General features: G+C 38.9%; 1 protein-coding gene across 2 annotated transcripts in view; it reads right to left on the bottom strand.

Moving 5' to 3' along the window:
- The window catches only part of SYT1 (synaptotagmin 1), a 129,514-nt gene that overhangs the window by 38,352 nt on the left and 76,683 nt on the right, over positions 1-14,479 (bottom strand). For both annotated transcript variants that reach the window (XM_059816778.1, XM_059816779.1), the window contains exon 6: positions 13,696-13,813. In XM_059816778.1, the coding sequence (XP_059672761.1) occupies positions 13,696-13,813 (118 nt within the window). The remainder of the gene's footprint in view (positions 1-13,695; positions 13,814-14,479) is intronic.

Below are 14,479 nucleotides of genomic sequence, written 5' to 3'. Positions count from 1 at the left end.
GATAGGCAACGTTCCTTGTTTCCTAGAGGCAAAAAGGTGGCATTCATTTACGCACAAGCAGAACAAACATCCAGTCAACAAAGAGTACTCCAGCAATAGCCAAAGCCTTTACTAATTCTGTGGCCATATAGATGTTTAAACAAAACAGCATTAAAAAATCCAAAATCTGATTTTACACCCTTTACAGGATCAAATAGAAACTTCACCTGATGGAAATCAGTGGGACAATCTGAAAATATGCCTTATTGGTATGTTGTGGAATGGAAGAATCTAACTCTGTGTGTTACAGCCAGTTTTCACTTCTTGAGATATGTATGCAATTTGAGACACAAGGAGGAGAAGAAACATTCAGTGTAAGTGGAAAGATAAAACTGGCAGATGGAGAAGATGGCTTTTATGCTTCTGAGAATAAATAAAAATTAGCAGAGAAAAACAAAGGTAAAACTACAAAACTGAGAATGAATGTTTTGCATTTGACCAGAAAGTTATCCTTCAATGAAACAACACTGAAATTAATACACAACACTACTGTACCATATGGATGCTTGGATCTCTGCCAGAAAAATTGCACCATCTGTCCTTTTACCAAAAAATGGACTGAAATGCTGTGTGTTACAGAAAGGCTACCATTCTTCTCAATATACCAGATATGATCCTGACTAGCAAAATACACTTCTCAGTCCAGTAAGATTACCAATGGTCCCGAGACAGCGCTTGTAACCAAGTCTGACTCAAAGATACTGAAGGACTGTTTAATTACTGTGTCATACTTTGGAAACCCAGGCCAGTGACATAAAATTTGATCACCATTAATGAGGAATTGTCATTAATCACACTGAGAAGCAGCTTAGAGCTTTTCTGTATTCTCTTTGGTAGCAATATAACATCATTAACAAAAGTGTAGAGAAGTCCAAGATCCTCCACCTTTCTCACCAAGCTGAGTACAATAACTTTCTTTTGTCTATAGATGGCAGCACTACCAATTTACTTACTTCACCCTGTTATCAAACACATGAGATAAACAGCCATTAACAGCACACAGAACACACGCTTATACAGTGCATCTCATTTACTATGCCTGATTGCTATATTATAAGTCAAACAAACAAAAAAGCCCCCATTCCCCTAGGGTTCTTCACGTTTGAAGCAGATTTCATGGAAATTTAACTCAATTTCAGGAATATAATTGAACTAACAATCTGTTCTCTCAGACAGGATGTCCCCTACTTGATATTATGCAGGGCTGGACAGATGCCAAAGCAGATTTGAATGTACCTCAAAGTGCTGGTGAAAAATGACTGGGCTTTTCTAAAAGCAAGACGCATGTGCTGGATAGGTCAGGCAGCAGCACTGTGGCTGATGCTAGTCTTCCCTTCCATTTAACCTATCAGGATTCAAATACGCTGGAATTGTAAACAAAGAGAAAATTCAGCAAACAGCATGTAAACAAGAAAAGCCAAAGTGGTTATCCTGCAAATGCTCTGCAGAAAGCAAACCTGTATGTAAATGCACAGCAATGGAACGCTTGGGGACCATGCTCTTTGCCGAAGTACGATGCTAACAGAGCCAAAATTTGTTTTCTAAAATCAGGATATGGTTTAGATTATTCAGATTCAAGGTCTCCTATGCATGGAAAGCAATTAAAACTAGAGAGGAAGTAATGGAATGGTTTGGAGCAGCTATATAGATTTTAACAAAAGTATGCATTTGCTTTATCCGGGTATCAGAAAGAAAGAAAACACCACACGGCAAGAAAATGAGAATAGATTTAAATATGATTCATCAAAGCGTGTTTGTCACTGGATTTGCAATAAAACAAAGTACATTTTTTTTGGTTTGGGTTCCCAAGGAAACACGGAGTAGGTAATCATTCTGTCGCCTTTGTGTGCAAGTAGCAGCCTGGTGACTGACCGCCCCCTTTCCATACCTATTTAGTATATTGGCCAGTGTCAATCAAACTTGACAGGATCACAGGCCTCTCAAGGATATTAAATTCCTACCAGCTTTGTGAAAGTAGGCAGCCAGGTGGAACAGAAAGAGCCTACTAAGTATCCCTTATGAGGCAAAAGCTGCAACACGGTCTCACCTCTTATTACACACCAGGAAATACATATGTGAAAGAGATATTATGGATGTTCAAACTGTGGAAAAAAGTTTCAGTTGAAGCACTTATTTTATTAGACATCAGAATACCCAGTCACAACTTGGAATTTAAAGGAAATCGTTCCTTGTAATTCCACTGCTCACAGAAATATATTTTAAATTACTAGAGGACTACTGTTGGCCTTGGGCTTTTGCCAACTCTTAATGCAATGGAACATTTCATCAGTGCAAAACCTATCTCAAGGCTGAAAAGCTATCATCAAGTCCATATTCCCTGCTACTTCATGGAATCTAAAGCTGAGGACCATAATACCTAGACACTACAACAATTGGTATTTTATAATATTGTAGACATATTAATTATACAAAGGAAAGTGTGCACTGGTGTATGTGGAAGATGTGCTTGTCTGAATAATTTACTTTATAAAACATAAATGATTGTCCATGCTTTGGTGTGGCTTTTCTTATGCTATTCCATTTTGTTGTGAGAATAATTCAAAACCTGATCAAAAAGATGCAATTCATGCCCAAATTAGACAAAAGCAACATCTATCTCATACTTGAGTCTATTTCTTGGCTAATTCAGGTCAAAGAACTCAATCAATTTAGGAAATCGCTCACTTGCTCTCCTGCAGCGACTACCAGACACACAGACTGAACAGAGCAGCAGATGGAAAGATTGTTCTTGTCAAGTGCTGGTTTCCTGCCCAGAAGCCAGAAAGTAACTTCCTGATGTAGATGTTCCTCTACATTGAGGCACTATGGATAGTCTCTGGGAATGGCTGGGCCAGTCCCCAACTGCCACCATCCAGGAAGGAGTTTGGTCCGATACCCTTGAAGCTTGCCTAGCCCCAGTGAAAGTGGCTTTGAACGACAAAAGCAGAAACCTCTCCCAGAAACACCTTTGCTCCCACAGCTTTCCAGATCCAGATCCCAAATACCTTATTTGTAAAGTAACATGCACTTCTTTTTAATTTAACATTCCCCCCCTCTATTTTTTAGCCATGAGGGAGCAGCCTGAATTAACTTAGCTCCCAACCAGCTGAAATAATTTGCAGCACAAGACTTGCTGATGCTGTCACATCCTTATATAAGCATTTCTTCACATCCCACATAGCCAGGGCTCCTGAACTTAAAAACCCCATTATGTTGCATGCTGTCATAATCACTGCTTTTAGCATCCCTCAAATGTTGACAAGCATGTGATGGTTTGCTGATGGGAAGCAACTGATATAGCCCAGAACTCCAACCCAGCTTCCTGGAACTTGCTGCAGGAATGCATCCCCTCACAACAACGTTGTAAAGAGACTGGCCCTGGAGCCAGGTGTACTGTGAAGATTTCTGGAAAGGCTCAAACAGAATTTAAGATGCTTTCTCACTAGGGCTCAATCAGGACATTATCATATTCTCTTCACTGGGAAGGTGGATTTAACCTGCAGACCTGTATACGTAAAGTGTTCTGTGATACCACTGGGAATCTGAAGAAAAAGAGGTCCCACGAATTGGAATTGATAGCTGAGATGAAACAGAACCCCTTACTTCTCTAACCTGAAGAAATTCCTACAGAGATGCTGCTGAGCTGCAGAGATTACATTTGGATCCTGAAATCCTCGTGTGTCACTACTTACAGGACAGGAATTAAAATTTGGTTCTGCCTACTATGAGATCATGCACAGTTTTATAATGTATATCTGTATCTTTACTTGGGTTTTGACAAACTCAAATCTGAGAAAGATTATGTTGTGACAAAGCTCACAATACAGAGCTTACAAATCCTCCTTTCTGCCTTCACAAAAAAGTAGAAAACAGCTGAGCTTTGCAGTGGTGGGATTCTTTATGACAGATTTTGTTTTAGGCATGTTTTGCAAGAAAACCTCTAAATGTTACCCATTGCACATTGGTCAGTTGTGTTACGTAACATTTGAATTTTGCAGTCAAATAAAGAAGTTTATGTCTGTTGGCATGCATACTGGACAGATGCTATGTAATCTGTGTTTATTTGTGTCTTTCCTTAATGAGAGTTATATACTTTACTATTCAATAATTATTACATTAATATCTAATGTGTGGGATGCCTGAAGAAAGATGCCCCTGTACTCGGCCCTGGTGAGGCCGCACCTCGAATCCTGTGTTCAGTTTTGGGCCCCTCACTCCAAGAAGGACATTGAGGTGCTGGAGCGTGTCCAGAGAAGGGCAACGAAGCTGGTGAGGGGTCTGGAGCACAAGTCTTATGAGGAGCGGCTGAGGGAGCTGGGGTTGTTCAGCCTGGAGAAGAGGAGGCTGAGGGGAGACCTTATCGCTCTCTACAACTACCTGAAAGGGGGTTGCAGAGAGGTGGGTGTTGGTCTCTTCTCCCAAGTGACTAGTGACAGGATTAGAGGAAATGGCCTCAAGTTGCGCCAGGGGAGGTTCAGGCTGGATATTAGGAAAAAGTTCTTTACTGAGAGAGTAGTGAAACATTGGAATAGGCTGCCCAGGGAGGTGGTAGTGTTACCCTCCCTGGAGGTATTCAAGGAGCGTGTGGATGTGGCATTGTGGGATGTGGCTTGATGGGCATGGTGCTGTGTGGTGTTGGGTGGGTTGGTTTTTGGTGCGTTGGTTTTTTTTTTTTTTTTTTTTTTTGTTTAGGTTGGACTTGATGATCTTATGTGTCTTTTCCAACCTTAGTGATCTGTGATTCTGTGAAACCCCTGCACATAAATTATTTTGATTTAAAGAGAGTAAAAAATGTTGCTATTTGTAAACCTGAAGACAGCTCAGCAGAAATGGAAGAAATTCATGTGGGGAATGAGCAATAGCATATTCATCAACAAGACAGAAAAAAGATAGCTTAATAAACAAAAGAGGAAGAAAATCTTAATCTTCTCCTATGGACTAAAGCCACTGCACTAGCAACCATAAAATGTCAGGAGATGTTCCCTCCATATTACCAGTTTTACTCTGGCATTATATTGGTGATAGATCCATCAGTTGAGAGAAACACATCTGGCACCATCTTATGAACAAGACTGGTATAACAGAGGAAAAAACCCACAGTTTTTAGTCATATTGTTAAGGGAGAGAAAAAAAAAGACCAGATTCCTCTCTTATCTTTAGCTTTGTAAAAAAGAATCACAGAATCACTAAGGTTGGAAAATACCTGTAAGATCATCAAGTCCAACCATCAACTAACACCACCATGCCCATTAAACCATGTCCCACAATGCCTCGTCCACACATTCCTTGAACACAATGCCTCGTCCACACGTTCCCTGAACAATTGCCTAGCACCTTAGCTGTCCTAAATACACTAAATATCTAAATAAAGGTGTTGCTTGTGTAGATGCTTCACTCATACCCAGTCTTGTTTTCCCCTTCCAATACGTCTGAAAGTTTCACGAAGTGACACATACACTTTGCAATAATATGTCTGAAGAGCTCAGCTACTCAGTTTATTACAAAAAAGATGTGAAGACGCCTTAATGATGATACAGAAGACACTCATGAAGACAGGACACCCACTGCATTGACTTCCACGGCTAATAAACAAAAGCACACGAAACGGTAGCTAGGAATTAAACCCAGATAAATTTTCACCTCCACCACACACAAACTTCTTTACAGGGGAAAAGTGGCATTTCTGGGCTTCACTTTTCGACCTTGTTGGCAGGTAATTTGTGGTTAATCAAACCCCATGACTGACTCAACTAGAACAAGGTGGCTTTAAGGCAGCGTGGCCTCTGCTGGAAGGAAGAAACAAAGCCCAAATGCTGGCTTTTCTACCTCATCAATAGCATCATGGAAGTAAAGTGAGGGATAGAATATTTGGAAAGAGATTCCCACTGAGATTCATATCACTCTCCTGAGACACACAAAAGGCACAACAAGAACAACTGAATGTTGGCACCTTAATCTCAATCAGCAACAAGATAATATTTCTCTCCTGTTACGTCGAGAAGGGTAACAGGACCTTTTTGGGGAACTGTGTCAATAGAAGAAAGGGTAGGACTTGACTTCCACCTTCAGTTAGGAAGGTTTTGGAAAATCAATTTTGGAATTGGCAATGGGAAAACTTCTTTTCCATTTTTGTTGAATGCTAAGCATCTTGTAGCTGCCAGTGGAGACCTTCACTTGCCAAATGTGTGAACAGACTCGAACAACTGTCACCCACAAAGCATATACGTAAAGTAATGATACCAACAAAGAACTAGGAACACCTGTTTTCCTCTCTCTCTCCTTACATTGAAGTATACGCTTTCTCTGTCATTTACAGACGTATTTTCAGCACAGTGTGCTAGAGGAGATGTGCAGTTCCCTTCTCAGCATACAACCCCTACTCCCTTCAGGGATAATTCAAGATCAGGATCACGGGTCTAATTTGTGAAATGTTTCTTTCCATTGAGATGTGCACACAAAGGAGTTACATGTTGGAAACTGAGTCAGGAGGCATATAAGAAGTAACCACATAAAGATCTAGCAGAAACTAATCATCTTTCTTGCCTACGTGGCATTAAACAAACAAAAAAGGCAAGCAGGATTTAAAGTAATGTATAAACTTGAATTTAAACTTATTTCTATTTCTTCAGAAAGTCCTACAAACTTCAACAAACCTCAACCGCATTAACAGTGCTAATAAATTGCTCATCATGCTGTCTTAAGAAGCTGTATGACTTTACACAGTCCTGAAAAGGAAATACCCCCAATTATACTTTCCTCACTTTCCATGAACATTTAAGCACTGATCTAAACTGTATTTATAGAGATGAAAAAAGACGTTTTCTTTTTGATTTCATATTTTAATTTTTTTTCTTCAAGCCCATTAAAAGAAAAGACATAGACAGCAATTTTCAGAGAGTAAAAATAAATCAAACTTACAAGTAAGAGAACTGACTAATTTCCCTAAGGACTCCAGAATCTACCTACAGTATTTCTACATCCATTTTACAGCCACTCACATTACTATGAAATTCTTGTAGAGCTTGAAAACCTAAAGTATTAACCGTCTCATTTTCATATAAGTAATTAACACACACATCTTCACAGTTGCTTTGGGACTGCATAATCAAATAAAAACATACTATAATTTAATCAGGAAGGAGCACACATACCAGAACGCACAAAATGCATTGTTTAGATGTGGCTATTCAAATAAAAGAATAAGAAGTCTTCCTGCTCTCTGTTTTGGGGAAGGGAGGGTGGGGGGAAATCAATAGCAATGCCAGAAAATCATGACTATTGACTAGCAGACACAGCTGGGTGCTGACCTCCTGTACCTTTGGTCAGTGTGCACGATTGAGGAGACGTACACATACAATAAGCTTTCTTTCCTTTCTCAAATCAAGAAGCTGCTCAAACACCTCCTGAGCCCAGGCACTTTTTCGGCACAGTGTTTGTCCTAAGGTTTCTCAGAGCAATTCCTACAGGTTTTGTACAACTTCACTGGTAATCAGCAGGCACAATCTATTTTTCCTCATTTTAAGCACAGGAGGAAAAAAAAGCGCAGAACAATTTGACTCTGCTACTTTGTAGGAATTGCCACATTTGATGGTTCATCTAATACAATATATTATTATGTGCAATAGCCTGCAGCATATGATTCAGTGGAAATTGTGTACTCACTCCAAACTGGACAATTACTTGACAGCTTCCTCATAGGACTCTGCAAAATGCCCTGGAATATGAGAGTTTATGTATCCTTTAACATGGCTTCTATGATGAATACATTGTAATTTGGAATGTACTTTGATTTTGGAATTGCCTTGTTCAGCTTTTAACTTGAGGAAGAAGGTGGTTTGATGTTGAGGGCTTGAGTTGGGATTGGAAGAAACAACTCCCTAAGACGTTATTTACCCATTGAAAGGGGACCATTTCAGACAAGACACCACCCCCCCATATCGTTCCCCCCCCCAGTCTTAAGGAAGATGTCACCAACAGGAATGTTCTTCCAGGAAGGAGAGAAAGATGTTATTATGATGCAGATTTGGTGACCAATCCCATCACCACTGTAGGAGCCTACAGTGAATTTACTGTGATGCTGTGAGACTGTTTTCCAGGCGTTAGAGAGATGCATTGCTGCAGCCATCTACTGTTGGAAGTTCTGCCAGTATATTACAGTAGAGATACTGAGATATTAGATGTTGTAGAAATCCTCACAGTAAGTAGAGATCTTAAAGTATTTGTTGGTACTGATCTCTGTTGGATTCTTTAGGATTAGGCTAGTTGCAAATGCAGCTGTTGTGGTGGTGGTGTTTGTTGTTTATTTTTACTTTTGTCTTTTAATAAGGCTGTTTTCTTTTCCCTTAATATGCACTGAGTTATGCTTACAATATGGCTTATAGCAAGGCCATGGCACTAATGGTGTATTTCTCTTCCCATAATATTGCATTCATGTTAGCTAGCTTTTAAGGTTTCTTATGTTTTAATGAAGTTATTAAAGTGAATGCTCTGACTGCATAATTCATGAGCATTCACTCTGTCTTCAAAGAGCTGGTCTCTAAATAGTTTTTAATTTTTCAATTCTTTTCTAAGACATCCAACCAAGCCTTTTGAATTTGAATGCAATATTTAAAATAAATGTCTAATTGTAGATAACTGGCTTTATTTCTGCTATAGTACCATTTGGTCCCCAGAGATGGTTCTGATTTATAGTATTTGCTTGGCAGATACAAAGAGGTGCTGTGTATTTTCTGTTTATAGCTCATAAATATTGAGATTAGCTTTCACACATAATGGATTGGATTACGGGCCGTATCTGCAGCTTCCTACAGAAGGCAGAGCACACGGATCCAGTCACAATCCTCTTCCCCTTGCAGTTCTTCCTAAGCATTAATTTGGCATAAATAGGTATAGTTTAGGGTCTGCTATAATATTTGCTACTTGGCAACAGTTCCGAGGCAATACCTGAGCCCATGCCAGCTAGGGCATCTCCTCCCCATTGAAACTCAGGGGTTGACAGGGGGGAGTGGTGAGAGGCAGCAGTGCTGAGGAGATAAGAGACGGGTACTTTGCTTGCTACTAGGATACATTCCTGGTAATTAGATTGACTAAAAGCTAAGCATACTAAAATAATACACAGAGAGCAAAACCACATTAGCTTTCAAAGATTTTTAGAAGGAATAAACCATACTGAAATTAATCCTGAAAAGATGATAAGCTATGTTAAGGCTTACACTTATTATCAGCTATTAAGAGATGACTTTTTGATATAAAACAGTATTTTGCCAGTAATACATACAGCCACTGAAGTTCTTAAGAAAGGCATTTAAGCCTAAGGGCCTGGGTAGCTAAACACCCATAACAACAGGTGCCAGCCCCAGTCTTTTCTGAAGGTTCAGAAGGAAAATGCTTTTCAATGTATTCAGGTAATTTATTTCAACAATTGGCTTGGTCAAAGCAGGAAAAGCTGCTGGAAGTCGAAATGAAAGCTTTTATTTCATGTTAGGAACAAAAATGAATACAAATGGAGGGTATGACTAAATGCATGGAAATCTATAGAAGTGCCTGCATAAATGTGTATTAATATTGGGAATCTTCCTATGTAATAAAAAGAAGCACCATATTTATTGCACAGACAACATTTAGCTGCTAGTCAGATGTGCTGAGGGTTAAATAACCATTTTTTCTTTAGAAAATAAGTAAAAAATACAAATACAAAAGAAGATTAAAAGAAATTTAGGTAAAAGTTTTATTCTTATTTAAATCTGCATCTGAAATCACTACTGCTTTGATTTTAATGAATATCTCATAGGGGAGTTGCAGATAATTCCTGCCCTCTTTCTGCAGCAGAAGGGATTGTAAACCTGAATAAAGTATCATAATTCATAGACCACCCTTGTGAACTGAATGGCATTGCTGAGCTGCATTGTGCCCTTATCGAGGAATCAGTTGGACTATGTCCCTATGGCCTGTTTGGAGAGATTAAACTGCAAACTGGTTTTGAAATCTTCCAATTTTGCAAATAATCTAAATGAGATTAAAAAACCCCAAACAACACAGTGACTTGGGAGTCTAAGTTGCCTTGATTTGCTGTAAGACCTGAGCTTCTAAGTCTCGCAGACATTTTGGGTGAAGGATACCTATAAAGCCATGTAACCCAAGTTTACCAAATTCAGACAAATAAAAATAATCTCTTTATAGCTTACATTCCTACATATCACCTACCAGATGTCAGTTTCATTAAAAATGCATTTGAATATAATTTAAATAATGAAAATGCCATTTTAAAACATGCATAATTGTTTGCCAGAGGCCCTTGCTAACCAGAAGTAATGATTTCCACTTGTTGTGGTGTCTTGATGAGCTCAGGCTGAACAGTTCCAGTGTTTTAGCCAAGGTTTGCTTTAGTCACAGCCTGATGTTGCAATTAAGTTTAAGACCTGGGAGTTTATTGCTCAGATGGGTGATCTGGTTTTGTTACAAGGAGTCTAATGAATTTGATGATTAGTCTGTTGTCTTTTATTGTCTGTTTCCAAAGTAATTTGTGCTTGGCTTTTGACTGCTAATAAAATTTATGGAAAAGTTCAAAATGCTGGAGATAAAGGCTTTTTTTTTTGCAACTGTAGTAACCATTAAATGGGATATATATGCTGACTAGCAGGATTAAGGTTTCACCAGTAGAATTTCACCCTGTAGAAATGCTAGGAAAGGTAGTACTTTCAATCTACTTTGATTGGTCTCTTGCTTTTGATAGGTAGTTTCTTAACTGGACTCTATATCTGCAAAACATAAAACATACATGTTGAAAATCAAGTAAGTTTTAAGGTCTGATTGACCACAATTATGGATGCATTCTGATTTTTAATAAATTACTAAATAGAAGTGCAGAAGACTACTGACTGGTTCTTTGTATTGGGACTAAAGATAACATAAATGCTAAAGCTTTCCACGTCGTTGAGGTGCAAAGGTATAGCAGATATTTACTAGAGGCAGTAATACTCAAGATGCGGAGAGAAGCAGCCAGAAGGAAACGGCAAGGTTGCCCGCCGCTGTGCTGCGAATGCATGGCGGCACTATGTCAGACCTCCTGCAGGAGCCAGGGCCTTGCTCCTCCTTTCTGCAAGGCAGATAAACTCCACAGAGAGGCATAAAGGCTGGATGCAAGAGAAAGCAGAGCCCTTCCCAAATGTCTGTCTTCTGCTTTTCCAGCATCTCCTCCAAAATAGGAGAGAATAACAAAAAGACTTATTCTAAACTCAAAAACCAGATACTTTTTGCCTATTTTTGACAAACTTCTAAGATTTTTTTTTCCCCATCTGTGTCAACTACGTGATTTTCACCTCTTGCTAATGGCTTTCCCTTGGTGACAGTAAGTGCTGTTGAGTATATAGGTAACATTTGGTTTGAGATCACATTTGATTGTTAACATTTTCCCACTTCTACTGCAATGCAAAACTTTCACTTTTGCAAAATGAAAAGCCATTTTAGTATCTAGAGAAAATAACAAAACTAGTGGGGAAAGCGTTCACTAATCGAGATAAAATCCTGTCACCTTCATTACCACTTAGCAGTACTGTACTTTGAGAGCAGGTATTATTTAGTGTGAATAATGACAACAAAATCTCAGCTTGATTTCAAAAGTTATTTCTGCATAATTTATTCAAAAGATAAATTCCCTAATGAAAGATACTGGATCCACTTTAAACCAACATTATTTCATCTATAATTACTGCCTCAGGAATACCGTACTAACTGCCATTTATCACTGTAAGCGACTTTTGAATTCCTGCTAGAACCATGGTATCCCATTGGGTTTGTTTGTTTCCAAGAGAACATGATGTTTCTAGTTTGGCATGGCCCTAAAAAGTAGAACAAAACCTGTCATATATGTATTTAAATATATATATATATAAAATATGTATTAAATATGTATATTTTTATAAATATATTTTTTAAACCTGTCAGAAATATATTTAAATGTCCTCTACGTGCTTCAGCACATAGACAAAAGTAAGCCCATTCATTTCATCATAGTTATTTCCAACACAATGCATTATATTTTCCATCTGAAGTTTGTAGAAGGTCTTCAGTTCATTAGTGCCTCCCCTGTCCCTTTCTTTCTTTTCTTATGAGCTGAGTACCCATTATCCATCACATTTCTCGCAAAGCTTGGAAAAGAATATAGATGCTCTGGCTCTTAGAGCTACACTTCAGTCAAAAAAACCCCACACTTCCTCATTATGAGAATCTAATCTTTCATTAGGAACAATTGGGAAGTAAATGCGCTTAAGAACATTAATTTGCAATTGGTTCAGTACGAGCGTTAGGGAAACTATTAGTGGTGTGTCCTAATCCAGTGTCCATTTTAGACAAGAAAAAGCTAGACTTGACTGAGGTAATGACTACAACAATATTTTGATGTCTTTTCCTTTATTATGTCTGTTGCTGTGCAGTAGAAGACTTTACAAGCAAGTAAAATAAAAAAAAGGTAACTGGTTACTGGTAAGAGACTTTGTTTTCCCTCACTTTCTGAAGTGGTAAATAAAACCTTCAGGCTTGCTTTTAGCAGGCTCCCATTTCTCTGTGTATTTTGGATATAACTCTTACCTTGTGCTAAGATTATAAGAAAATAAAAGCAAAACACTTTTTTCTTGTCACTTGCTAATTCAAAATCAGCAATTACATCATCTGTGTGTTAGTGACAGCTGTAAAAGTTTTCAGTTCTAGAGCTGTGCTGGAAACATCCTCATTCTCAGTGGTTGGTAGAAACCGTCTCTTTTAAACAGAAGGTATGTAAAATGAAATTCTCCTGGAAAGACCTCTCCTTATAAAGCACCTTATTATTTAATTTGGCCTCAGCTAATTGGCAATTTAGACAGTAATTTGTGTCCAAATTCCAGACACAGCAGAGAACAGAAGCCTACCCAGAGCTCCACCAGGTCCCTGGGACGCAGCCCTACCACAGAGACACAGCCCTGACGTCATGTGTGCTGACTGCACCCCCCCTTAGACATGGCATACATCACCTCACTCACAGTGTGTATAGCCTTACTACGAGGACTATTTGTAGGTACTGAGCATGTTGGAGATGTCAACCCTACTGACTACCACAAGTGCAAGACTGTCATTTTGATTGCTGGTGTACATGCATATGGAGAGCACTCCTAACTCCGTGCATAGGAGCAATCACACCTGAGCCCTTCAAATGTAGAAACAATTATCCTAGCACCTCAACCAGCAGTCAGCGTGGTGACCTGTGGTGAGTTCCTCTATTATGTATTATCAGTAACACTGCAGGGAAATGCTCATGTTTTGTGAGATTAGACAGACAATAGGAATTGTAGTCAGATTTTTTTCTCTTGCCTGAATAGTCTGTATTTATCTCCAGGCAACAGGAGAGAAGGAAAGTACAGAGAGCTTGTACTGTCATCTGACTGTTTAACTCTTCAGACCTTGTCTTGGAGTGGAATGCAATGTATAATGAAATTCCTTTTCTTAAGCTAGAATGAGTTCTGATAAACTCAGCCATGCCCTAACTTTCAGAAAACACAAACTGCATTTTTCAGACAGTGAACAAGAGCTCTTACCTTCTCAACCAAAAGATCCCCAATAGAAAATGAGTTGATTTTCTGCCTTTACAAGCCTGCAAAATCTACAAGCAGATTTTCATGCATGTACCTGATAGTCCACCAACATCCATCTTCTTCAGGTTCTTTGCCTCCAGAATGACGACAGTCAGTTTGCCAGCAGTAGGCACATAACGGAGAGAGAAGCAGATATCACCGAGCTTTTCTTGCTGTGAAAGCAAACAAGACGTGGTGTTATATTTCAAGCGTTTTTTAAAAATAGAATTGTGAAAGCCCCACAGAAAATTAACAGGATTACATCTCAAACTCCTATTGTTAAACAAAACATTCAAATGAACAATATGAGATATCTGCCAAAAGTTGCCCAGCTTAAATCCTTGATAACTTCAAGTCTGTTGCAGCAACTGGAGTTCACAGCAACTATCCTGTATGGAGCCAAATGACAAGATATGTGCTGGCTGCAAAGTAACTTATACTGCTCGGCATTTCACCCCGACAATCAGGGTCCCGCAAACACTGTTTACTCTTTAAACCACGTCATGACTGGGGTTTTTTTCCATGTTGTGTTTCAGTGGAAATCAATTAACACACACATACACAACCAGTAGACTGCTTTCTGCAAAACAGTGATCTTTCTCATCACACTTTGTCTCAAAAGCAAAAAGTATAAAAACCACAAAGCATAAAACATTCAATATAAAAAAAGACTTGTCTTCTATCTGACAGGCAAAAAAAAAAAGGCAGATATAGGCTGGGAAAGCACACGGTGCATCCCTCCTCACATCAGGAATAGTTAGATGGATTTGGTTTTGCCAAAAAAGAGAGAGAGGAGAAGAGTACTGCCTAGAAATGATCACTAGGATAATCTGAGCTGC

The sequence above is a fragment of the Gavia stellata genome, chromosome 4 (assembly GCF_030936135.1).
Source record: "Gavia stellata isolate bGavSte3 chromosome 4, bGavSte3.hap2, whole genome shotgun sequence".
Lineage (NCBI taxonomy): Eukaryota > Metazoa > Chordata > Aves > Gaviiformes > Gaviidae > Gavia > Gavia stellata.
This window is presented reverse-complemented; position numbering and strand designations above follow the sequence as displayed.